General features: G+C 42.4%; 1 protein-coding gene across 2 annotated transcripts in view; it reads right to left on the bottom strand.

The window, feature by feature from the left end:
* The window catches only part of MAP7 (microtubule associated protein 7), a 212,207-nt gene extending 185,569 nt beyond the window's left edge, over nucleotides 1-26,638 (bottom strand). For both annotated transcript variants that reach the window (XM_032159912.2, XM_032159903.2), the window contains exon 1: nucleotides 24,498-26,638. In XM_032159912.2, coding sequence (XP_032015803.1) covers nucleotides 24,498-24,564 — 67 coding nt within the window. In that variant the 5' untranslated portion in view covers nucleotides 24,565-26,638. The remainder of the gene's footprint in view (nucleotides 1-24,497) is intronic.
* Between the last annotated feature and the right edge of the window lie 329 nt (nucleotides 26,639-26,967).

Genomic DNA, 26,967 nt, shown 5'->3' on the forward strand with positions numbered 1-26,967 from the left:
CCCAACTACTCCCTTACTTTTTCTCAGTACTTAAACCTACTTACCCAAGAGACGACCCAAGGAAGTCTAAGGCAAGTAAAATATCCTCTCTAAATCTCTTGGGTGGAACAGTAACTTTGGACAATTCACTTAACTCTCTCAGTGCCTCCGTTTTCTCTGTAAAATTGGGGTAATGACTATCATTTACCTTATGGTATTAGGGTGAGGATTAAATGAGTATGGTGCTAGCAACTTGAAGTGCTTAATCAATACCAACTATTATTGTACTTTATAATAGTTTGCTGTAACTAGTCCTTGCTTTGTAATTATTTTCAAGGTGTTTCCAGTTCAACTATCAATGCTATCAGGAAGTACTTCTTTGTATCTACTCTTATTGTCCAGCATGGTGCTGGGGGATGTACTAAATTGTGAGCAAACACACGCTGAAAAAAATAAATGAATCTTCAGAACTCTTTCCCTCCACGGGCTGCTGGATTTAATTAAGTTCACACGTATTTAGATCTCTGGCATGAAGAAACGCTGGAAATTTCAGTTTTAGAGTTTATTTTAAATAGTGTCAATCTGTGCAGTGGGTCTTTGGAATAAAATAGAATGGAGTTTTGGAGCTGAATGGGCCTGAGAAAGCAAGTAAGTCAGCATCGTTTCACATGCAAGGAAGCTGAATCTCATGAAGTGCAATTCCTTGCCTAGGTCAAATGTTAGTTGGCAGCAAGTCTACAATTAAAATTTAGACCATCTTCCTCCTAGTCCAGTGCTTCTCCTGATGACAAATGTTTGACCCAGATGTTTTAGAATCCTAGATCGATCTCCAATTTATGTGGAGATGGAAGGAAAGGGAGGAGGCATACCTCCAATATTCAAGATCTTATTGTTTAAGAAATAAAAAAAAGGATACAAATTGTAAATGTAACATACTTCCATAATTTTCTATATTTGTAAACTTTTATTCTTGAATGAGACATGATTTGTTATTTCCTATTATTTTTCTTTAATCAGATGATCAATAAACATAGGTGTAATAAACATCAATATCATACTATTTGTGAAATGAAAATATTTTCAAATCCACATTAGCTTCTTTCCTCTACTTCACGAGAATCAGGTCAGTATTTACAATAGCAAAAGCATAACAAAACAAAAAAGCAAAATAATAACAAAAAAACCCTACATACAAAATAAGCATACTTGAAACTACCTTTTGGTAAAGAAAATGAAAATCTGTCTTAAGCAAATGACTAATTTCATTTAGAAATGTTTGTCACCCAAATACAGCTTACAGCTTCCAAATAAAGCTAGCTGCTGCTCTAATAATTAACACATTATCTCCACCTAGTCAAGATGCTCTCCTCCTGCTGTCTTGTAAATCCTGACTCCAACATCAACTAGCTGCGTCACTGTCACAGAAAAGCAAACAGCGCAAGATCAAATAATAACAATAAAGGATTTTTTCCTTCCCTTATAAAGGACACATTTTTCACTTAAGACATAAATTCATTTGAGATTAGTTTCTTAAATGTTCACACCCAATCTTTAATGGATATAGGGGTTAGCTCTTGGGGAATTCCAGGAATACTGTGGCTTGATCCCTGTAGGGGTGTGGGTACCATCTTCTCCCAATTCCCTTTTACATTTTGATCCAAACCAAAGGCAAATACAGAAAGGGGTATGGTGAGACCTTAAATTTAAATATCCGCCAAAGTAAAATAAACACTAGTCTGAATTCCTGAACTCTTTGAGACGGAGTCTCGCTGTTGCCATGCTGGAGTGCAGTGGCACAATCTTGGCTCACTGCAACCTCTGCCTCCCGGGTTCAAGTGATTCTCCTGCCTCAGCCTCCTGAGTAGCTGGGATTACAGGCATCTGCCACCACACCCAGCTAATTTTTTTGCATTTTTAGTAGAGATGGGGTTTCACTATGTTAGCCAGACTGGTCTTTGACTCCTGACCTCAGGTGATCCACCCACCTTGGCCTCTCAAAGTGCTGGGATTACAGATATGAGCCACTGCGTCCAGCCTCCTGAACTCTTCTGCAGCACTAAGGAGCATTTTCAATTAGATGTGGCACAACTATCCTTGCATGTCAAACATGCAGATACAGAGGCTTAAATCAGTCCCCATGGGAAATGGGCATGCAGCCCTCCAATAGCCAGTAAGGTTTTGCAATTACTTTGTTTAAATTGTTAAAGTGATAAATGTTGTATTAATAGAGACTTCGTACAAATTTGAGAGAAATGAGGTATTGCCTAGTGCAAAAGGGTAGATTTTACAACTAGATTGGCTTTATATTGCGTAAAAATATTCTGCAGTATAATTTTAAAATGTATTCACATTTATGGGTAAAAACATTACCACTCAGCTACTATGACTAAAACAGTCCAATAGGCCCCCGAGCAACTGCAGGTCCCACCCGCTTAGTCCACAATAAATTTATGTCTCTTTGTCCTCCTACCCTGGCTGGTTGGCATCTCTGGCCTATGTCCAACCTGTGAGTTGGATGAATATGAAACAGAGTCAAAACTTGCTGATCTTTGGGGAAGTAAGCTCATGACTTGGGCCTAGCTGTCACAATGTTATATAAAAGACTAACATGTAGTCACATGCATACACATACGCACACATAGAGTCAGCTTTCTGTTCACATTTATGCTTCCTAGACTTGTGTGACCATAAAGTTGGAAAACAGCACACTCCATGAATGAATCCAAGAAATCTGCTTAACCAGTGAGAAACATACCTAAAATTTCCCTTTCTAAAAGCCCAGTGAGCTTTACAAAAACATTATTGAAAGAAAAAAGATCCTAATTTGTACTATTCAAGGGCTGTAGCTGAAAACAGAAATTATTACTGCTGGGTTGAATGGCCTGTCACCAGTAAATTACAAGTTCCACATATGTATAAGTTATCTACTTTTCATCAGGGTCCAGAAGCGCCAAAATTCTTTTCCACGTTTCTACATTCAAGGAGATGGTTAATTCTTCAAAAGTATCGGACTTCAGTAATCTTTTAAGTATTTAATGCATCTCCCCAAGATAAACTGCAATTTACTTATAGCAGGAGTTTTAACAATATTTTTATGCAACTTAAAAACTTTGCATGATTTTGAAAATGACAAAGCCAGCACAGGTTGACATGGAATCAATCAACCACTAAGGAACAAAGGGTCCCAGCTGGTTCTTTGCCACTCTATTCTTGAAGTTAAAGGGCAGCCTCAGTTTTCTAGAATTATGCCACTTACTGATGGCTTTTGTGACGATAAAGACACAACATTCTGCCATCTTGCAGCATGATGCATAGCGTCAAAGAGGCTGGATAAAGAAATACTGCACAAAGAAATATTAACCCTTTGAAAGGAAAAGGCAGATTTGCTTTGATCTTCTTTATTTGACCACTTTTTGTTAACAGGCCTATAAGAAAAACAGTAAATACTGCCCCAGAAGTACCAGGTCCCTGTGGTGCCTTTTACAACATTTCTATAAATCTTCACTGCAAAACACTTCATGGCGCCTACAGAGTCCATTTTCCCATGTCTGCTCTATCATAAACAAATTTCAAACTCTAGGGATTCATTTATACAAATGTAAGGTGTGGATACTAAGCTTTAAAACCCTTTCCTAAATGTTAGGTGTGAAATGCCACATTAAACCTTAACCCAGTGGCACATATTAGAATGCCTCTCAGCCCTCTTGTTCATTACTCTCATTGATAATACTTTATTAATGTGTACTACATGAACTTCTGAATTACTTGATAAAAGTTAAATGTGCAAAGACTGTCCTCTCCTCTCACGACAATTAGGTTAAGAAATCCAATTTTATAGATTCCAAATGAGGCAAAGAAATCAATCGCTGGGTTCAACAGAAGATTCATACAGATGCCTGGACTGTATTTCTGTAAGTTACCTAATTCACTGAGGGTCTGTGAGCAGTTTAATTTAGTGTTTAATTTAGTTTTATTGTTGAGGCACACCATTAGAAAGATAAGAAAATGAAACTACGGTTCCTTGACTTGCTTTGCTTTAGGAGTAGCAAAATCATGTCAAAGATGCCAGATGGGGTGCTTTGGGGCAGCCATCAGAGAGGATACAGAGCCAAAGGCATAATGTTTTCACCAGAGGCAGTGGGGAGCCACTGAAGGGTATTGACAGCTAAATGTGTGATCCAGACAGGCCAGGATGAACTTGCTGTGAGAAAGAGAGAGACGGGACAGAGACTAGCTATGTAACTACTTCGTCCAAGTAGAGAAAAGGGATCAAATGGTGGCCATAGGGATAGATGTAAAAACAGGAATATGAGAATAAATCATGTTTGTGGTTTTTTTTAACAGACACCCCTCCAGCAGTGTGAAAAACTTATCCATAGGCTTGAGCGTGAATACCAAGCTCCTGCAATAGTCCAGGTGAAAGATGGAGAAGTGGGCAATGGAAAGAAAGGTAGTTATGTTTTTATTAAAGATTAATAGGAGAACAAGTGCTTTATATCCATAGATAAAAGAAAGCTAAGAGATGGATAGACTGAAGTCCAAAATGATCTCAAAGAATGAAATAATGAGCTATACTTAGACAGGATACAGCCTATTCAGTTTATTCCCACTGAATAGGCTATATTCTTTTTTTTTTTTTTTTTTTTGAGATGGAGTCTCGCTGTCGCCCAGGCTGGAGTGCAGTGGCACGATCTCAGCTCACTGCAGGCTCCGCCCCCCGGGGTTCACGCCATTCTCCTGCCTCAGCCTCCTGAGTAGCTGGGACTACAGGCACCTGCCACCTCGCCCAACTAATTTTTTGTATTTTTAGTAGAGACGGGATTTCACCGTGTTAGCCAGGATGGTCCGATCTCCTGACCTCATGATCCGTCCGCCTCGGCCTCCCAAAGTGCTGGGATTACAGGCGTGAGCCACCATGCCCGGCCTGAATAAGCTATATTCTTATCAATTCAGTAGGAATAAACAGGAACATCTCTTTTTATATTTAAAAAAAGTTCAACTGGATAAGTATAAAATGAAGACCTACCCAAGCTGCACCAGAAACAAGGAGAGCACTTGGACAACAAGATCACTAAACACCATCAGCGCACTGAGGAAGTAAAAACCCTAACAGTGTCACAGCAGAATCAGCAGACACCAGCATGCCTAATAGGAGGACAAGCATTCTGTTTTCTGGTCCTCATACCACATGGTATTCGCAAGATATTTGAAATAGGATGATAAATGAGAACACATTCCGAAGAGAGTGACCTAGGATTTATCATAAATATTCTAGGCCATAACATAGGAGACATAACAGGAGAAAATAAGACAAGACTCCACAGGAATAAAATAACAGAATTAAAGGTTAACATATGGAAGAATTTACACTCTTAGTGGAAGTGTAAATTTAGTTCTGGAAGAGAAAACTGGGACCAGTGACTGGAAGTTACCAGAATGTAAAAAGTTATGTTTCTTGACATTGAAGATAGCTGTGCGCAAACACTGATCTGGGATGATGATGTTGGATTAATGCACTGTTTACAGGTTGGATTTTTTTTTTTTTTTTTTTTTGATCTCTAGAGCTTCTTCTGATCCTGAGATTCCATGACTTGATGCAAATGGAAAGTCGAGTTACATAACCAAGAGAGAACACTCAGGCAGAGGGAAAAAGCAAGGCTGAGATAAAGCCCTCTCCTTTGCTGTACCTGTGCACATACTTACTCACATGGCTTCATTTTGTAAGCAACTCTGCCTTTCATGATTTTACTTATTCAACTGATGGCCCTGAGGTTTTAGCCTTAAACGCTAGATCACAGAAACAACTGAACCTTCTCCAGGTGTTTGGGTTAGAAGAGGACCACACTACTCTGATCTCCACACCTGCAGCTTCCAGACTTCCCACATTCTCTCACCCACAATGTAACGAAAACCTACTGATATACATGCCTGTAATCCCAGCACTTTGGGAGGCCAAGGTGGGTGGATCACCTGAGGTCAGGAGTTCGGGACCAGCCTGACCAACATGGAGAAACGCCATCTCTACTAAAATACTAAATTAGCTGGGCATGGTGGCGCATGCCTGTAATCTCAGCTACTCGGGAGGCTGAGGCAGGAGAATCGCCTGAACCCAGGAGGCGGAGTTTGCGGTGAGCCGAGATTGGGCCATTGCACTCCAGCCTGGGCAACAACAGCGAGTCTAAAACAACAACAAAAAAACCTACTGATAAAGATGAATAAGACAGTTTTCCCCTCAATGAGCCAATTTGTTATAGGTGGATCCCTATAGCTATGTGACTTGAGAGATGAAATCTAAAAGTTTGTGAATGAAGAGTGATACTAAAGAACAGCAAACCAATTGAGTGTATGACTTTATGGGCATTTTAAGGATAGTGATAGCAAAGCATTGGACAGGTGAAGAACATTCATTTCAGAATGTTTTAAAACTTTTCCTCAATCCCATCTGTGTTAGTCTGTTTTGTGTTGCTATAAATACCTGAGACTGGATAATTTATAAATAAAAGTTTTATTTTGGCTCACAGTCCTGCAGACTGTACAAGGAGCACAGTGCTGATATTTGCTTCTGTTGAGGGCTCAGGACACTTGCAGAAGGCGAAAGGGGAACAGGTGTGTCACATGGCAAGAGAGGGAGCAAGAGAGATGTCAGGCTCTTTTAAGCAACCAGCTCTGACATGAACGAACAGAATGAGAACTCACTCATTACCATGAGAGGAGTACCAAGCCATTCATAAGATCGGCTCCCATGGCCCAAACATATCCCACTAGGTCTGCCTCTAACATTGGATATCATATTTCAACATAAAACCATATCTAAACCGTATCACCGTCCTTTGCTACTTTGCCACTCTTTCCATTTCTTTCTCCTAAAACCCCCTGAAATTAAAAGACAACCCTTTTTTTTTACTGAAAGTTTAATATCCTGTTTTTACCTTAAAAAATCAGAAAAGATTTTTAAATTTTATCTCTTAAATAAAATGATTTGTACGATTCCAGGTAAAAACTGTTAATTTTCTTCCTGAGGGTCAGTGTATCAGTGAGGGTTCTTCCAGGCAATAGAACCAATAGTATTTTTGGTTGTTTCTCTGGAGAGAAATATATTGTATATAAAGATTTTAAGGAATAATGGCTGCTGCCACTGTGGGGGCAAACAAGTGTGAAATCTGTGCAGCAGGCTGGCAGGCTTGAAACTCAAGCAGGATTTCCATGTCACAGCCTTAAGGCAGACTTCCTCCTTCTTCCTCCTTCTTCTTCTTTCCCAGGCCTTCACCTGATTGGATTTGGCCCACCCATAGCCAGGATAATCCCCTTTACTTAAAGTCAACTGATGGTAAATGTTAATCATAGTTACAAAATACCTTCCAAGCAACATCTAATGTTTAGGCTGAGCCCAGCTGACACTTAAAATTACCTATCAGTCAGTGATCTCAGAGAGATTAAGATACTCCATTCCCACATTCAAGTCAATATGCTGCGAACGAAAGCATGCCATTCAAAAGTCAAAGGTTTATGTATCAATCATCATAATCTTCATTCAATAGGATGGATTCTATTTACTCAGATAATTTTCCAATACTGTAATGCTCTATTAATATAATGTTCCTACAGGTGGGGTCATGACATCTTAGACTTATTAAATCCCTATTTTCACTAATGATCACCCGTTGAGAATCAAGTACTGGTGAGCTTAAAAGCATTATCAAATAAACCCTTTTAATGAGAACTAAGCAGTCTGTTCATCTGAACATTAAATGATTCAAAAGTACAGATATATAGATTACAAAAAATCCTTCTCAATTATAATGAAGTAACCCCACTTTCTCAATCAGTAGAAACTAAAGTACATAGATACGTACATGGGGATGGAGAGGGTTGGATAAAATGCTTTTCGCGAGAAAAGCGTATGAAGGTTTGAGGCATTAAACTTTATTTTTTGGTTTATTTATTAACTGAAACCAATTGATACAGTTTGGATGTTTGTCTCCTCCAAATCTCATGTTGAAATGTAACCCCCAATGTTGGAGGTGGGGCCTGGTGGGAGGCGACTGGATCATGGCAGTGCATCCTTCATGAATGGTTTAGCGCCATCCCTGTGGTGATAAGTAAGTTCTCCCTCAGTTAGTTTACATAAGGTCTGGTTGTTTAAAAGTCTGGGACCTCCCCTCACACCACTCTCTTGCCATGTGAATGTGCCTGCTCCTGCTTCACCTTCCACAATGATTGTAGGCTTCCTGGGACCCTCAGCAGAAGCCGAGCAGATGTCAGCACCATGCTTGTACAGCCTGCAGATCCCTGAGCCATTAAACCTTTTTTCTTTATAAATTGCCTAGCCTCAGGTGTTTAAGTGACACAAAAAAAGGCCTAACACACCAATTCTGACAAAAGAAAACAAAAATTACATACAATTCTCCAGCATAGTTCTGAAACCAACCTAGAGGAAGGAAGTGCCTAATAGAAATGCCAAATTATATAACTGTGGTGGGTAAGTTTGAGGCTTGGTCCATTTTCCTTCAGCGAAAGCCACACTGAGAATTGTTAGTAACCAACCAGAACACCAAAAGCCTTTAAGCTAAATTATAAAGATATAAGTATATTTAGGATTGAGTGACAAGCTTAGAAGCTTTTTTTTTTTTTTTTAGTATTTATCATCTTTTTTTTTTCTTTTTATTATACTTTAAGTTCTAGGGTACATGTGCACAACATGCAGGTGTGCAGGTTTGTTACATACGTATACATGTGCCATGTTGGTGTGCTGTACCCATTAACTCATCATTTACATTAGGTATATCTCCTAATGCTATCCCTCCCCCCTCCCCTTACCCCATGACAGGCCCCAATGTGTGATGTTCCCCTTCCTGTGTCCCAGTGTTCTCATTGTTCAATTCCCACCTATGAGTGAGAACATGCGGTGTTTGGTTGTTTGTCCTGGCGATAGTTTGCTGAGAATGATGGTTTCCAGCTTCATCTATGTCCCTACAAAGGACATGAACTCATCCTTTTTTATGGCTGCATAATATTCCATGTATATGTGCCTCTTAAAATTTGTAACTGCTAAGCAAAAAATATTCATAATGCATCAATAATTTTTTTTTAAATATGAAGTATTAATTTCCAAGAAGTAGATATTACTAGCAATCCAGCAAGGTTTTTTTGTTTTTTGTTTTTTTTGATAAATATGTCTTCTCTTAGGCTTAACTGACCTAGAGCCATCAAGATTTTAAGGGGCTCTATATGAAAAAATTAACATCTCAAAAAGATTAACAGGTTGGCAAGCACTCAGGGGACACCTACTTCATCTCTAAGACCCTTTCACTTTTCATATCCATGAGCTAAACCCATGGATGGCAACTTAGGAAGGATTATAATGACAAAGGAGCCTTTTGGCAAACTTCCTAAAACACCCCAAATGACCATTTTGCCTTTTTCATAAAGTGTAATGGCTATACTCCAGACACATGCAATGTTGTAGTAAAGAAATCAAAATTGTAATAAAAATCTCTCCTTTCTCTTAAATTTTTTGCTGGAAATAGTACTAGCTGGCTCCTGTTTCCACAGGCATGAAGACACTTGCCCCTAAGTCCCTGAAATAAGCAGCAGCCATGTCCCTTTACTGCCCAGAGCCAGACTTTATCCAGCGCACTGGAAAAAGACCGTGTTTACAACAAAAAGAAGGAAGCAAAAGCTGTTTTGAAAATAACTGCAGGACTGCAAACTGTTGAATGAACATGTTTCCAGATAGGTACATCTGTAATAGAAAGCAACACTGTGCTATGGTAAGAAAAAAACAGCTTTGCACATCGTACAAGTAGTTCAGAATGCCCAATTCACAGGTGTCTGAACTCCATACCCAGAGTCCTAGTTCTGAACCTTCTGCCTCTTCCTTCTGGCATTTCATATACAGGCCTTCTCTCTTCCAAAGGCTTCTTGAAGACTTACTTGCTACAGTGGGTGTCATTAATGAGTCCTGCAACACTCTCACAATGACATGTGGGTCTCATCACATATATGGTTTAGATTTGTGTTCCACAGTTGGTTGATGGTTGGAACATTTTTTTTTTTTAACTTTGATGCTGTTCTCAGCAAGCAGCAGATAAATATTGGACCTGATCAGTTTGTAAATAAGTTGAAGCACTGACATTCTCAAATCTGTCCATTTTAGACACAGCTGGGATACCGAGGATTGAATCTGAAATGCCAACCTAGGGCTCTTCCCTGTGAGGCTTCACTGGATTATAAGATTATGGGGTTTTTCTATCCAAAGTTGTTTGAGTCTCATAGGTCTTCTAGACTAAAAATAGCTTCCCTCTTCTCAATTTATTTCAATACTTTCAACTGTTGAGACATCTCTTGCATTTTTTCTCTATCTGGGCCTTATACAGTCACTGCACAAAGCATATGGATGTATCTTTTTATATACACAGGGAGGGCATCTTCACCAGGATATTGGGATGAGTTTATTCCTAGTGTTAAGTAAATCCATACAAAACTTATTTTCAATAATAATTCAGTTCTATTTTTACTGAATAACACATTTTAATATTTCAAAGGTGGCATCAGGAACACTTGTTTAATCAATTTCCACAGTGGCTACTGTATACAAAAAGACAATTTGGGAGCATTGCTGGGAGAATCTAAACCCAGGACCCATCTGAGGAAGTGACGTATTTTCAGATTTACGAAGTTATGAAATTTTTTTTTTTTTTTTTTTGAGATGGAGTTTCGCTTTTGTTGCCCAGGCTAGAGTGCAATGGCACGATCTCAGCTCACCGCACCCTCCTCTTTCCAGGTTCAAGCGATTCTCCTGCCTCTGCATCCCGAGTAGCTGGGATTACAGGCATGCACCACCACGCCCGGCTAATTTTGTAGTTTTAGTAGAGATGGGGGTTTCTCCACATTGGTGAGGCTGGTCTCGAACTCCCGACCTCAGGTGATCAGCCCGCCTTGGCCTCCCAAAGTGCTGGGATTACAGGCGTGAGCCACCGTGCCTGGCTGAAAATTTTTAAAAGATATAAAATTCTGAATTCCAAGTTGAACAAGATATCATTTTCTTAGTGAGAAATGTGCCTCACCCACATGCCCACACACCACACCCAGGATACACCTTGTAAATGGTCCTCTGCAACTTAAGAAAGTTTCTTCTAAAATTTGTGACCTTAATAATTTACTGATATTTTCTATTTCATGTGTGTACTTTGCTTGAAGAAACCCAAACTGCCTCCTGCTTCTCATGAACATTTTGTGGAAGGCAAGTTGTATGTTTCCTCTATTTTCCTGGTAGAGAAGCATATTCAATGTGGTGATAGTGCCTTGTTTAAATTCAGAATGAGTGTTAGGAGGTCCATCTCTCTATGGCTTAAAGCAACATAACCTCTGTAGCAATATTTTAGCAAAGGACTTAAAATTTAGAACTATGGGCCAGGTGTGGTGGCTCACGCCTGTAATCCCAGCACTTTGGGAGGCCGAGGCAGGAGGATCGCTTGAGTTCGAAACCAGCCTGAGCAACATAGTGAGACCCTGTCTCTACAAAAAGATACCAAAAAAAAAAAAAATTAGCTGGTGCCGGAAATAGTGGCGTGTACCTGTAGTCCCAGCTACCTCAGGGGGCTGAGATGGGAGGATCGTTGGAGCCCAGATGTCAAAGCTGCAGTGAGCCATGATGGTGCCACTTAACTCTAGCCTGGGTGACAGAGCACCAGAGCAAGACTTTGTCTCAAAAAAAAAAAAAAAATTAGAACTATGATATAGCCATTAAAAAAACACTTTTGGATACCATAAAAAGGAAAAAAAAATAAGCCAAGGCCGGGTGTGGTGACTCACACCTGTAATCCCAGCAATTTGGGAGGCCAAGGTGGGCGGATCACCTGAGGTCAAGAATTCGGGACCAACCTGGGCAACATGGTGAAACCCCACCTCTACTAAAAATACAAAAATTAGCTGGGTGTGGTGGCAGATGCCTGTAATTCCATCTACTCAGGAGGCTGAGGCAGGAGAATCACTTGAACCCAGGAAGTGGAGGTTGCAGTGAGCCAAGATTGCACCATTGCATTCCAGCCTGGCGACAGGAGTGAAACTCCATCCCAAAAAAAAAAGCCAAGAAGGGCTTTTATGAGTGTTTAGCGTGATCACATAACACAATCTAAGGGTCTCACAGGCCAGTGTACAGCAACCTCCTGGAACATTTGACAGGTAAAAACCATCATCCCAAGTGCTTTAATGATGCCTTTGATCCCAGTGCCAAGCCTATGACAATGTGATCACACAGCTACAATGAGGTCTGAATCATCATTACATTCTGATGCCTTCATTATGGAGAGCTTACTATTACAAAGAAAAAATGGCTTAAGGAAGAAACTTAGCATGCCAGGGTATGCCCATCATTTCACAATAATGCAATACTAATCTTCAGTAATCATGAGAATTATAACAAATACTTGGTGCCTATGCTGTGTCAAGCACTGTTCTAAGAACTTTAGTATTAACTCATTTAATCCCTGTGACGATATTACCAATATCCCATTTTAAAAAGGAAGACACTGAGGAAGAGAATGCTTACAAGACATGCCCAAGATCCCACAAGTACCAAGTGGTGGAGCTGAGATTGGAACCCAGGCAGCCAGACTCCAGAGACCATGCACAAAATAGTAGGTTAGAATTACTCCTAAATAATTAGTGTTAGTTTTGAGCTTCAGACCTCACAGTCTCACACATGCTCAGTTTCCATATAATCTTAAAGAGAAATCAAAGATACTCTTATTTAGGGATCAGTCCCATCCAATATCCCCTACTGACCTCTTCATTTTTGCCTTGGACTTCACAGTTAGACACATGCTAGCTGAAAAGAGGAGAAAAGGATAGGAAATCATGCTGCCAAAGGTAAGCCCTCCCAGAAAAAGCTTCAAATCACAAAAGATGGCACCACAAAACCTCAGGAGCAGGCACGAATGCAACTCAGAAGTGCCTGTAAGCTGGGTGTGGTGGCTCATGCCTATAATTCCAGCGCTTTCAGAGGCTGAGGCAGGAGGATTGCTTGTGTCCAGGAGTTTGAAACCCACCTGGGCAACATAGAGAAATCTCATCTCTACAAAAAACAAACAAAATTAGCCAAGCATGGTGGCATGCACCCGTAGTCTCAGGTACTCGGGAGGCTAAGGTAGGAGAACAGCTTGAGACCAAGAGGTCAAGGCTGTAGTGAGTCATGACTGTGCCACTGCATTCCAGCTTGGGTGACAGAGCGAGACCCTGTCTCAAAAACAAAACCAGAAGTGCCTGTACACATTTCAGTGTGCAGAGCCAGAGATGATAATTTGAGGTGATAATTAAAGCACAAGTTGAATAATCCTGCTGAGAAAACAATGCACAGTAAAAACCACAGAGGTTACCAGCTGGGCCTTGGGCACAGCAGCATGCGGTGAGGAGAAAGAAGAGAGGTGAAGGAAAGAAAGATTAGCCTGAAGGGTATTAGCATCTGGTCACACGGAAGGGAAAAGGTCGTACTTGGGTCAACTATTTATAGACAGAAGAAACAAGGCCCAGTCTCCAGAGCCAGGGACCTGGTGATCAGAGGTCAGGGGTCACTAGAAAGATCTCTGGGAAAAGTGTGTAATTTTCTACAAAATACTTTAATATCTACCCCAATTTAACCTTTCCTGGTTTTAAGGGGCAGGAGGGAGAGGAAGGCAGTGTAGGAGCTAAGCAAAGTCAAAAAAAAAGAAAGCTGAATGGTATTTTGTCTCACTGCACATACTCATACAGAAATGTGCATACCTGTGGACACTGAGTATATGTGTGTGTACTTAGCTATTCAATTTTACTCATACCTGTATTCACGTCTATATTTCCTTCAAAAAAGTCCTGGGGCAAAATGAGATAACTTGAGTAAACTCACTAGATTTACGGCAATTGCTATTATGATTTTCCATGTGGTTTCCATAGGCAAGGTGCACACACTTGACACCACCCACCACAATGGTCAAATGGAAGGGAATACAATAGGAAATGGTTCTGAATCATTAGTTCTCAGCAGTGATTGCACACCAGATCACCTGGGGAGTTTTAAAACCACTGCCACCTGACTCCCATCCTGCAAGATTCTCAGATAATTACCTTGGATGCCACCTGGGCATCCTGATATTTAAATGGTCCCCAGGTGATTTTAAATCACTGCCAAGATTGAGAGCCAATGACGTGAATCAATGATGCTCCAGCACATGGGCCCAATAATCATTTCAACAACATAACCTTAGGGTGAAGGAGTGACCCATATTTAAATAAACCCACCAGGCCTGTGGTGAAGTTGTCACTGAACTAATTTGGAGCATCTACCATGAATAGAAACCAATCCAGCTGGAATGCAAGAAGTAAGCAACCAGGTCCTGTCTGGTGTGCCTGCCACCTCATAGACTTGGGTCAGGAGCTTCTGAGAACCAGAAGCCCAGATTCGAATCTTGAGAAGCAGCCAAAAGTTTTGCTACAGGAACACATCTTAGAGCCAATTATTATGCACGTTATTGCCACCAAGTAGGCTTCATGATGAGGGGTGGAGGTGCTAAAGGAAGGGCTCCTTTCTAGAACTTCACCTTGACATTTAAACTGATCCTAGAGAACTTCTTTTCAACATTCAACAGTGTTGGGGAAATGAGTTTTATACTCAGAGGTTATGCCATAGTGAAGGATAGTTCTCTTTACCAGAAAGCCAACTCCAAAAAGGAAGCTTACATATCATTTAATTGTAAAAGTCACAGAAGAAGAAATTTTAAGATACCCCAAAACTCAATACTCTAAACTTAAAGATATATCATTTACTAACAGTACCTATGAAGTGCAGCTCACATAGGCCAAGTGCACCGCTCCCAGCCTCCTCCCTGCATTGTGGGTTTTTTTTTGTTTTTTTTTTGTTTTTTTTTTGAGAAAGAGTCTCGCTCTGTCACCCACGCAGGAGTGCAGTGGCGCGATCTCAGCTCACTGCAAGCTCCGCCTCCCGGGTTCACGCCATTCTCCTGCCTCAGCCTCTCCGAGTAGCTGGGACCACAGGTGCCCGCCACCACGCCGGGCTAATTTTTTGTATTTTTAGTAGAGACGGGGTTTCACCGTGGTCTCGATCTCCTGACCTCATGATCCGCCCGCCTCAGCCTCCCAAAGTGCTGGGATTACAAGCGTGAGCCACCGTGCCCGGCCTCTCCCTGCATTGTTTTATACCCCGTGCTCCTCTGTGCCATCTGGTCAGGTATGTCAATCCTCCTTGGCACTTTCTCATGATTCTTTTTTTCACGACTATTTCTACAGGAGCATCAAGGATGAAGAACTGTTGAATGCAGTTTTTCTCACTGTCAAATACTATATATTACTCTTCAAATCAAAATTCAAAGTGGAGCCAGGTGTGGTGGCTCACACCTGTAATTCCAGCACTTTAGGAGGCTGAGTTGGGCAGATTGCTTGAGCTCAGGAGTTTGAGACCAGCCTGGCCAACACGGCAAAACCCCCTCTCTACTAAAAATCCAAAAATTAGCCGGGCATGGTGGTGGGCACCTGTAGTCCCAGCTACCCGGGAGGCTGAGGCACAAGAATCATTTGAACCCGGGAGGCGGAGGTTGCCGTGAGCCAAGATCGTGCCACTGCACTCCAGCCTGGGCAACAGAGCGAGACTGTCTCAAAAAATATATTTTAAAAAAAATTTCAAAGTGGTACCTAATAAAAAAATCTTATAGATCTTTTTCAACAGGCTATTTCTCAAATTAAAAAGATACCAAAGAGAAAAATAATTACTGAAGAGAAAATCCAAATGCCATTTAAATGTGTCAACAACCATAACTCAGAGTTTTACAAGAGCTAAGATAGTAAAGAGGTAGATAGCATCACTGCTAGAGAACTAGACAAACCCTAAAACTGAATTTTATAAAAAATAAGCCTAAATACCTTCACATTTAGCCTACGGAACCTTAGACCATGAGCAACTGATGAAACGTCCAATGACAGACTATCAAGGCTTTACAAAGCACTGTATCTGAGAACTGGTAAGTATTCAGTTTGACAATATAAAATGTGCCAATAAGGAATTAATCAGGATAATAAACAAGGTATATGACCAATATGTCTAGCTTTCTAACAACAAAACAAGTTATTTCCAAGTTCTAGAAAGCCATATCTCAAGGGATTACAACACAGACCATTAAGGAGGAAGAGAGAACTTGAATTGGCAGGGAATGTGCTATATAATGGCACTCCCGTCCATAATCAACTTCAGAATGCATACTCCACAGGAAATAAGAGATACTATGGACCTTCAAGCCAGCAACAGTGTGTTAAAATTTAAAAAAAAAAAGAAAAGAAATACTATGGGGAAAAAGAACGAAGGAGAATAAAGATATTAGAGCCAAATACAAACTCCATATTATACCTGGGCTCTGGGATCAACACTACCTCCAGGCTTTCCTAATTCATGTGAGCATGGGTTAGCATTAAAAAGGCACTATTTTACTTTGAGGTGATTACATTGCTTTACTCAAAGAACTTGATGGAATGGCTTAAGTTTTAAAAACAAACAAAACTAACAATACTAAGTATTAGTGAGGATGCAGGGCAACCAGAACTCACATACACTGCTTGTAAGAATGTAAAACCACAGAGATGCTCTGGAAAAGCTTGGCCATTTCTTATAAAGTTAAACGTACAGTTACATGAATCAGCAATCCCACTCCTAGGTATTTACCCAGGATAAATGAAAACTATGCTCACACAAAAACCTGTAGGTAAGTGTTTACCGCAGCATTATTCATAATTGCCGAAACCTGGGAACAACTCAAATGTTCTTCGATAAACCATCTGTGATACTTCCATACAATGGCAAACTACTTCATCAAGAAAAAGGATGTACAACATCCTAATATGCACAACAGCGTGCCTGAATCTCAAAAACATGATGCCAGGTGAAAAATTCAGACTCAAATGGTTACACAATGTGGGGCTGGGTGCGGTGGCTCACGCCTGTAATCCCAGCACTTTGGGATACCAAAGCGGATGGATCACCTTTGGTCGGGAGTTCACGAAAAGCCTGATGGGGTTTAGTAGAAACCCCGTCTCTACTAAAAATACAAAATTAGCCGGGCATAGTGGCACATGCCTGTAATCACAGCTATCTGGGAGGCTGAGGCAGGAGAATCGCTTGAACCTGGGAGGCGGAGGAGGTTCCTGTGAGCCGAGATGGTGCCATTGCACTCCAGCCTGGGCAACAAGAGTAAAACTCCGTCTCACAAAAAAAAGAAAAAAAGGTTACACAATGTATGATTCCACTTTTACGACATTCTGGAAAAGGCAAAACTAGGAGGATGGTAAACAGATCAGTGGTCGTCAGGGGTTTAGGTGTAGGAAGAGAGTCTCATTACAAAGGGGCAGCATTAGGGAATTTGGGTTGGAGGCAGAGGACTCTTTGGGATAATGTTAACAGTGGTGCTTACATTACTCTATACATTCAACAAAACTAAAAAAAGAAAAGAAAAGAAAATCAGTAATTTTTTTGTACACAAATTATTTTTTTTGAGACGGTGTCTTGCTCTGCTGCCCAGGCTGGAGTGTGGTGCTACCATCTCGGCTCACTACAACTTCCGTCTCTCAGGTTCAAACAATTCTCCTGCCTCAGTCTCCTGCGTAGTTCGGATTACAGGCATATGCCACCACACCTGGCTAATTTTTGTATTTTCAGTAGAGATGGGGCTTTGCCATGTTGCCCAGGCTGGTCTCGAACTCCGGAGCTCAAGCAATCTGCCTGCCTCGGTCTCCCAAAGTGCTGGGATTACAGGCATGAGCCACCGCGCCTGGACTGTATGCAAATTTTAGAATAGATTTTTAAAAATCCCTCTGCCTGTTCAAGGATTTGTAATTTTTTCCTTTCACCAGCAAGCTTTATGGGAGGGTCTGTTAAATTGGCTACCTTTCTTTCCCAAACTGCTTATCTAATAATCACTTATAATCTGATGTAGCCCCAACAACTGAAATTCCTCTTCTGGGGTTGGTCAGTGACTACTTGAAACCAAACCAACAGCTTTTTATAAAATGTCTTCATCAGTCTTTGAATCCCTTACCTCTCCATCCCTCTCAGCAGGTGTGACATTACTCAGCTGTGCTTTTCCATCTGTCTGCTTTGCTGGCTCTTCCTCCTCCCATGCTTTACACGTCGTCTCACCCCTTTGTGGTTTTTCTGAGCGCTCCTCACTCCCAAACCTTCAGTTGTTATTCCTTTATGGAGTGAATCCCAGAGTCCTGACCTCTATTTTTCTCTTTTAGTCCTGTGCTTCCAGTTGCCTTTTGAACATTTCCACTTACAGATCTCTCTTGTACCACACATTTTCATGTCTAAAGCAGAGGGTTTTTTTTCCTGTTTCTCCTACCAAAACCTGATTCTGCTGGACACAGTGGTGCATGCTTGTAGTCCCAGCTACTCGGGCAGCTAAGCCGGGAGGATCACTTGAGCCCAGGAGTTCAAGTCCAGCCCGGGTAACATAGCAAGACCCGCCCCCCACCTCTTTGGGGTAAAAAACAAAACAGGTCCTCCTCATGAATATTTTCCAATAAGTCAATGAGCCAAACTCAAACTTGGAAAAGTCTCATATGTCACCTTTTTACCTGCAATCCTTTGAACATGCCCCTGCAGAACCTTAAATTAATCGTCTCTTCCTATTGCCATGCTAATGACTGCCTGGATTTCTGCAGGAATCTCAAAGTTGGTGTGTATGTCGCTGAACTCTTCTTCAGTCCGTCCTCAAGTCTACATTGCTACTTTGAAATGAGCGCCGGCTGAGTAGACCTAGCCCTTCATTGATCTCCAGAGATTTGGCTAATCTGGCTAGGCAGATGTTCCTCATGCATTCTCATCCCTCCAGGTGCACCCTTCCCAAAGCAGTAAAAGAAAAAAAAAAAAGCCGGGCGCGGTGGCTCACGCTTGTAATCCCAGCACTTTGGGAGGCCGAGGCGGGCGGATCACGAGGTCAGGAGATCGAGACCACGGTGAAACCCCGTCTCTACTAAAAAAATACAAAAAATTAGCCGGGCGCGGTGGCGGGCGCCTGTAGTCCCAGCTATTCGGAGGCTGAGGCAGGAGAATGGCGTGAACCCGGGAGGCGGAGCTTGCAGTGAGCCGAGATTGCGCCACTGCACTCCAGCCTGGGCGACAGAGCGAGACTCTGTCTCAAAAAAAAAAAAAAAAAAAATCAATGGAAGAGAATGACTTTCCCAGAGGCAGGAACTTTGCTTTCATTAGCTAAAGGCACAGCTGAGCTCTTGTTAGAACTTGCAATCAATATTTCAAGATTCATGGACACAGAACTACCTGATTATTCCTGCTTTAATCAATATCCTTTATGCTCAAGAATCCTCAACACGTCCCCCCACTACCCTACCCCAGAAAAATGTACTAATCTCTCAGTTTGGCCTTCAGCCCTTCCACAATTTGGCTTCGATGAACAATCATTCCTAACTGACCTAGGATTTTCTTTGAGCTTTACACATGTGTCAATATGACCAAAACTTTGCTCTTTTTCACACCTGCATCTTTGTTTTTCTCCCTTTCCTCCATCCAATTTTATATCTCGCTTACCCATTTTTAAAAATTTATTTTTTAAATTAAAACAAAATTTTTTTAATTTTTTTATTTTTGTGGGTAAATAGTAGGTATATATATATTTACGTGGTACATGAAATGTTTTGATACAGGCATGCAATGTGAAATAATTACATCATGGAGAATGGGGTATCCATCCCCTCAAGCATTTATCCTTTGTGTTACAAACAATACAATTACACTCTTAGTTATTTTAAAAAGTACAATTAAGTTATTGACTATAATCAATCTGCTGTGCTATCAAATAGTATTTGATACTACTCTTATTCTTTCTAACTTTTTGTTTTTTGAGACATGGTCTTGCTCTGTCACCCAGGCTGGAGTGCAGTGGTGCAATCTTGGCTCACTGCAACCTCAACCTCCCAGGTTCAAGTGATTCTTCTGCCTCAGCCTCCCAAAGAGCTGGAACTATAAGCATGCACCACCATACCAGGCTAATTTTTTTATTTTTAGTAGAGATGGGGTTTTACCACGTTGCCCAGGCTAGTCTCGAACTCCTGGCCTCATGTGATCTGCCTGCCTCAGCCTCACAAAGTGGTGGGATTACAGGCGTGAGCTACTGCTTCTGGTCTTTTCTTTTTTTTTTTTTAAACCATTAACCATCCCCACCTGCCTGCCACCTCCCACCCTCTACCCCCACTACCCTTCTCAGCCTCTGGTAACCATTCTTCTACTCTCTCTGTCCATGAGTTCAATTGTTTTGATTTTTAGATCCTACAAATGAGTGAGAAGATGTTTGTCTTTCTGTGCCTGGCTTATTTCACTTAACATAATGATCTCCAGTTCCACCACTTTTTAAAATTTAACTTCAGTGCTGTATCCGGTATGTTCTTCCTGCTGCCCATAGCCGGAAGTGATTCCTCCTTCACTGAACTCCTCATAACCTGCAACTCTTTGTTGGTGAATTTTGTCTTCCTTGCTAAATTCAAGGATCATTTGTTCAACAGCCTTCTAACTACCATAATGCTGAATATACAGAAGGTACACATTTCTTATTCTAAGCCTCAATATTTTCAATTCCTACATCAATACAAGGCCTGAGTTTTTAAAAACAACTCTTCCAAATGATTATTTCTCGTGCATTGGGAAGCAAAGATGTTAGAATTTTTTTTTGAGAAAATGCCAGTGTAAATAAACTGTGTAAAAATATTTCACACACGCCTATCAATATCACATAAATGCATGCTCCTGAGCACAATTGCCTAGTCTAATAATAACGCTTCCTCCTACTTAGCAAGATGTAAAGGTAAGCCGGGCGCGGTGGCTCACGCTTGTAATCCCAGCACTTTGGGAGGCCGAGGCGGGCGGATCACGAGGTCAGGAGATCGAGACCATCCTGGCTAACACGGTGAAACCCCGTCTCTACTAAAAATACAAAAAATTAGCCGGGCGTGGTGGCAGGCGCCTGTAGTCCCAGCTACTCGGAGAGGCTGAGGCAGGAGAATGGCGTGAACCCGGGAGGCGCAGCTTGCAGCGAGCCGAGATCGCGCCACTGCACTCCAGCCTGGGAGACAGAGCGAGACTCAGTCTCAAAAAAAAAAAAAAAAAAAGATGTAACGGTAACAGCCATATAGGATGGGAGAAAAGCTATCTAGCTATGTGAATGAAGCATCTCTTTCAAAGGGGACAAGCTTAATACCAAATTGATGTCTGAGCCCCTATTTAATTGTAGATATTTCATGTAGACCCTTAGAGTTAAGTGACATCTACAAGATCACTTTGAGTTGGAAAAGTTCATGAAAGGATGGTCACAAAGGAGGCCATGTTCACCACACAAGTTGCTAAAGTGGACAAAAAGCCCAACTCCAGATTCCAAGTCATGACCCACTTCCCAAAATATCAACAGAATTGACAGGTTATTAGTATTAACTTACTCCTTTGTGCATCAAAGCTTCATGAATTAATCAAAAGCAGCTTTAAATTTGCTTTTAGTTCAGGAGGTTTTTAAAACAGGCTATCAGACTAGGAAATTAGTGCTGTACACTCGCTTTCCACAGCTCTTGAACTGAACATAAAATTAAATCTACAAAGCTTAGGTCAAGGCAGTTTTGTGAATATCACCTATCGTAGGTCGACTACTCAAAAAAACCTGAAAAAGGACTTGACATCCTCTAGTGGTGATGTCTTAAACTTGTTTCCAAGGCAATTTTTTTTCCCCTAGCTCTTAACTTTGGCTGTTGGCAAAAATATTATACTGGAAGAACTTTTCATCCTCAAGAAAAATAAACGTTTTCACCACAAGGAATGTGATTTGACTAACTTTGAGAAGATAAACATATACCCACAGAAATATGGTTTTTAAATGTTGGGTTTATATAATAGCTTTCAATATGCTTAAGAACGGTCTCGTTTCATAGGCTGCACACCACCACTGTCAATTCATCTTTGATACACATACACACACACACGCATGTAATTCTGAACACATTACAGGTATCATTTTTATAATAACCTGATATTCTAATCTAAAGTGCCCTAAAATTAGACCAGTCTTTGTACAGAGACACAAAAACTAAGAGCTATTCAAGAGGGGACTCTACCTCATAATAATGAGTTCTAAAAAGAAATAAAATTAATCCCTCAAGAAATGTTGCCATTTAAGGTGGCAATTTTCAACTCTTGATGGTAATACAAGTTTCTCTGTCCACAGCCACCCACCACCCCCCACCCCCCACCCCCCACATTTCCATACAAACTTCTGATCGTTTAAAAAAATGAGACTTGCAGTATTTGGATGTGTATAATGTGAAATATATTCACCAGAATAAAGTGCTAAATTAAAGTCTCATATTCAGATATAGGTCATGTGTTTTAAATATATGGAATAACTTAAGTTGTTGAAATTCAAACAATCCCACTTGTTCTCTCGAAATAACTATCACCTAGATTCAAAAAAACACATTTACACCTTCCTTCTTTCTTTGGCACCTGCTGACACAAATGCTTCTGAACACTAAAAACATTAATAGTAATCTCGGGGTAGGAAAATAGGAAAGAGATGTGAGGCCAGAATTAAGTTTTCAGTGAAATTATAAAGTATAATTATTCAAGACCATATATAAAATGTGTCCTTTGGAAACTGAAGTTTTTAGGCAAAAATGTGGAAGAAATGTTTTCTATGAAGGAGATAACAGCCAATTTAACTCCCTTTTTAATAAAAGAAAATATTACACTGACAGGCACATGGTTGATTTGTATATTAATTGTTGGAAGCACAGCCTATTCCTTAACATGCTCAGGCACTGAATATGCTACAGTTTGTAGTTAGTTCACTTATGTCTAAACAAGTTGTTCACGTGCAGATTCTAGAAAGTTTATTTTTGAGCACAAACTGACACTTAGCTCGCTAGAACAATGCTGTTTCACATGCAGTTACTGAGTCAGGGTTAGGCACAAAAATCATGCCGTATATTTACAAATGAGGATGCTGCTCTCCCGGGGCCCTCAGGTGGGGGAGCCCCGTCCCAGTGTCTAGCTCATCAAATTCCCGAAAGCAATTACAAAGGCATCTCTTCTCCACTCCAAAACAAAATAATGATCTACCAATCTTGCAAACACATTAAGATAAACTCCCTACAGGAAGAAGCATGACTTAAGTTCAAGATACGTTGTCAGTCTTAACCTCAGGTATCTTGGCTGAAGGGATTAAATCATTAGACTTTAGGTACCCAACCTCTTCCTAGCAATAGCAGATACATAATTTGCAAATACTGTTTTAGAGCTCTCTGGACCTTTCACGTTAAAATAAGCATACTTGATGGTGGGGAGACAGTGATGCTTATATTGAGGAAACAATTGCTTCCGATTGTGAGCGTATGGAAGTGGAAAACAGCTTGCAATTGGAGAGTCTAAGAATTGAATTTCTTTTTAAAGTAAGAAACTGCCTCACCGCCCCATCCCCAAGTGTAGAAAGATACAGAAACAGCTTACTGGCCAAGAATAGAAGAGGGAACCAGTGGAGAGGGGCGGATTTGCAAAATAGCCTTTGGAGAAAAAAAATCACGAGGGAGAAAAATCGGCTTCATACTATGGAGAGATGGGCGGGGTTGGGAAGCCTTGCTGCTGGTCTCCGGAAGCCTTGCTGCTGGTCTTGGGGACGTGATCCCCTGTCCCTAAGTGTGCCCCTGGAGGTTGTGGGGGAGGGGCATCCTCAACACAGAGGCCTGACCACCAAATCCCGGGCTGCAGAGCCAACAATCCTCCTTTGGGCTCCTGCACAGACTAAAAACAAAAAACTCTGAGAACTCTTACAAGTCAACGAATGTCTGATCCCGTCAAGCCGGCACTCGCAAACCCCCACCGTCCTGCACTGGGCCCCGGCCCTCCCGACCTCGGTCCCCTCGGACGAGGGTCGTCGCCACTGCGGGCACCGGGTTGGGGGGCGGGCCGCTCAACCCGCGGTCCTGCCCCACACCGACCCCGCTGAGGAGCTCCCGGCAGCCGGGGCGACCAGGGAAGGCGGGAAGAGGTGCCCAGAAACTGCTCGTCCTGCCAGTCGCACCTGGCCGACGACTCTCTGGCCGCTGGTTTGGTCTGGGGGATACGATTTCCCATTCAACTGAATTAGACCCGAGCCCGCGGCGGGGAGGGCAGCGGCCGGGGTCTCTCCGTTTCCTCCCCAGCCCGCGCCCCCCGGCTCGCCTCCACCTGTTGCGGAAAAGTCGCGGTGGAGCGCCCGAGGGCGGCCGGAACCCCGGCCGGGGCCGAGCCGGGAGGCCGAGGCGCGGCGGCGAAGGGCGGGGGAAGGCGCGCTCGGAGCAGGGTGCGCGGCACGCAGGGCCGGTTGTTCCGGGCCACGGCAGCGCGGACGGAGAGGGGGCTGCCGGCGCCGGGTGATTTCAGTGCCAGTCCGCCGGCCCCGCTCTCCGTCCCCGGCCCGACCGGACCCCCACTATCCCCGCTGCGCGGTCACCTGTTTCGCTTCGCACTGCGCCGTCGCCGCCCCTGTGGCCGTCGCCGCCAGCTCCTAGCTCCGCCATAGTGCTCCGATGACGCGCCCGGAGAGCCGCTCCGCCCTTTCCTCGGCTTGGCTCCCGCCGGCCCCCGCCTCCCAGGCCAGCGGCCCAGACAGGTGAGCGCAGTCAGGGGACGACGGAGGGCGGGGGCAGGGAGCGCGGCAGTCGGCTGCGGCCTGGGCCCGGCGCGCCCCCTCGCGGGCAGGTGCGGCGTGGCAGCCGCTCCGACCGCCGCTGCCGAGTCTCGGCTGGAAGAGAGGCGGGCGGAACCAGTACCTCGGTCCGGAGCTTCCGGTCGCCGCGGCCGACCAACTGAGGGCTCCCGGAGATACGGAGCGGGGTCCGCGAGGCCTGGTGGCGCCTCCTGGAGTCTGGGACGAGCGGCGGTTCGAGGAGCAGCCCAGGTGGGGCGAGGGTACGGAGACGCTATTCCCCTCCGAACTCTGAAGCAGCCAGGTCAGTGTCGGCTCCGCGAGGGCTAGAGTTCACGGTGACAGCCGGCAGAGCATCTGATGCCACGTGGAGAGGCGAAGTTCATGGGTCGGATTCCACGCTGGGAGCCGGCCTGGATCTGCTCTTTAGGAAGCCCCTGCGGGCGACCCTATCTTGTCGCCAGGACTTCGCATCTGATGAGCCTCAGGGCACACAAGTTAGAGAGGCTTGTGCCGGCTGATGTGGCTTTTCTTTTTCTTGGTTTCCGATTAGTAAACGACCTTGTGACTTCTGGCTTGCTCAGGAAGACCAGAAAAAAAAGGCAATAGGTAACGAATTTTTCTTTTTTTAAAGAAACAGATTATTGGCCGAGGAAAAACCAATTTCGCTCTAAAAGATAAGCAACAAAATACTGAGGGGGGGAAAAGCCTACACAAATGGAAATATACGGAACAAAATCAAGGAGCGACCAGTTCCGCATGGTTACACTAAATTGCAGTCCCACACTCTGGCTTGGCTGAAGATAACCAGCAAGCTCTGAACAGTTTAAAACCCTTCCAAGGACTGCAGCAGCACTGGACACACAAGAGAGTCGAGAACAGTATTGGATTTATTGTTAGGGTTACAATTTTCACTATCTTTGCATGCAAAACTTGCCACTCTGAGCCCAGTGAACTATTTTTATTTGGTTTACTTACTGGATTTCTGGATGACTAGGTAGAGATTTAACTAAAGAACACTTCTGCTGTGGTCTGTGATGATGAATTTTCCCATAGTGTCATTTCTATAATGGAATAGGCAAACTGACCATTTAGAATGTGATATTCCTAAATCATATTCAAATCAGTCTTATCAGAGACTTCTAATCAATAAAAATAAAGCACCAGGTGGCTAGAGGTAGTTTTTGACCTCAGCTTGGGCCTCAGCAAAGATTTTTTGTGTTGTTTTTTTTTTTTTACTACATTAAAACATCAGAGTTTAAGACACTTTGAGCATCAGAAATACTCTCCGCTGAATTTAGAGAGTTGAACTATCCGGAAGAACCCTGGAGAAGGAAGGTGATTTATTTTCAACCTTCTGATTTACCACCGACTTAAATCAACCAATGAGTTCTTTCTTTGACCAAAAAAAAAAAAAAGTCAAGACTTGTGATGTTTCTATTTGTTCTGTTTTGTTTAGGTTGGTGTATACTTACTCATTATCCCATTCTTTTGATAACCTATATTTGTCTGCCACAAGTTAAACAAAAATAAATGAAATAAGGAACACACCAAAATCCTGCACTTAGGTCCTGTGTAGACAGTGTGTTCCAAACCTAAGGAGGTGTCTGCAACAGGGGAGGCTGCTGAGTGACTCTGCAGAGAACGGATGACATCTGTTAAATGTCAAACACCATCACGTTGTACTTCAAGTTGTACTTTACTTGGAACATGGAAGCCATCTGTCTGGAGCTCCCACATCCATTTCAAATCTTCAGGGTTTCCCATTCCAGGGGAGGAGCTGAACCTCCTGACACAGTCCACTCCCCGCCTGCCTCCTTCAAACATCATCCCTTTTTTCTCCCTAATCCCTAAATGTTTCTGCACCCAAGGGCTCTACCCCAATAAACACAGCTAAGACTCTTCGATTCTGAAAATGTCTTCCTTTAACGTCCCATCCTCCAGAATCTATTGTCATATGTTTTGTTCACGAAAGGTAATAAAAATAAATGTGGATTTTGGTGCCATTATTTTTCAAAAAAAGCTATATATTAATAGTTTATCTTGCCTATGTATACAAATCAAATTACTTATTTTTAAATCCATCATTCCCCTAGACTTTCTGCCCCTAGAGTTTCTGCAGCACTTGATCCTCTAATCACCTTGCTCTTGGTCTACCATTGGCTTGGTTTTTCTCATTCCTCTGTAGCAGTCCTTTTGTCTTTGTTGACTCAGATTCTTCCTCCCTTCTAATCCTCTAATATTTTTACCATCCCCTAATTGTAAGCCACAGCTT

Source organism: Hylobates moloch, unplaced genomic scaffold (assembly GCF_009828535.3).
Source record: "Hylobates moloch isolate HMO894 unplaced genomic scaffold, HMol_V3 SCAFFOLD_2, whole genome shotgun sequence".
NCBI classification, from domain to species: domain Eukaryota; kingdom Metazoa; phylum Chordata; class Mammalia; order Primates; family Hylobatidae; genus Hylobates; species Hylobates moloch.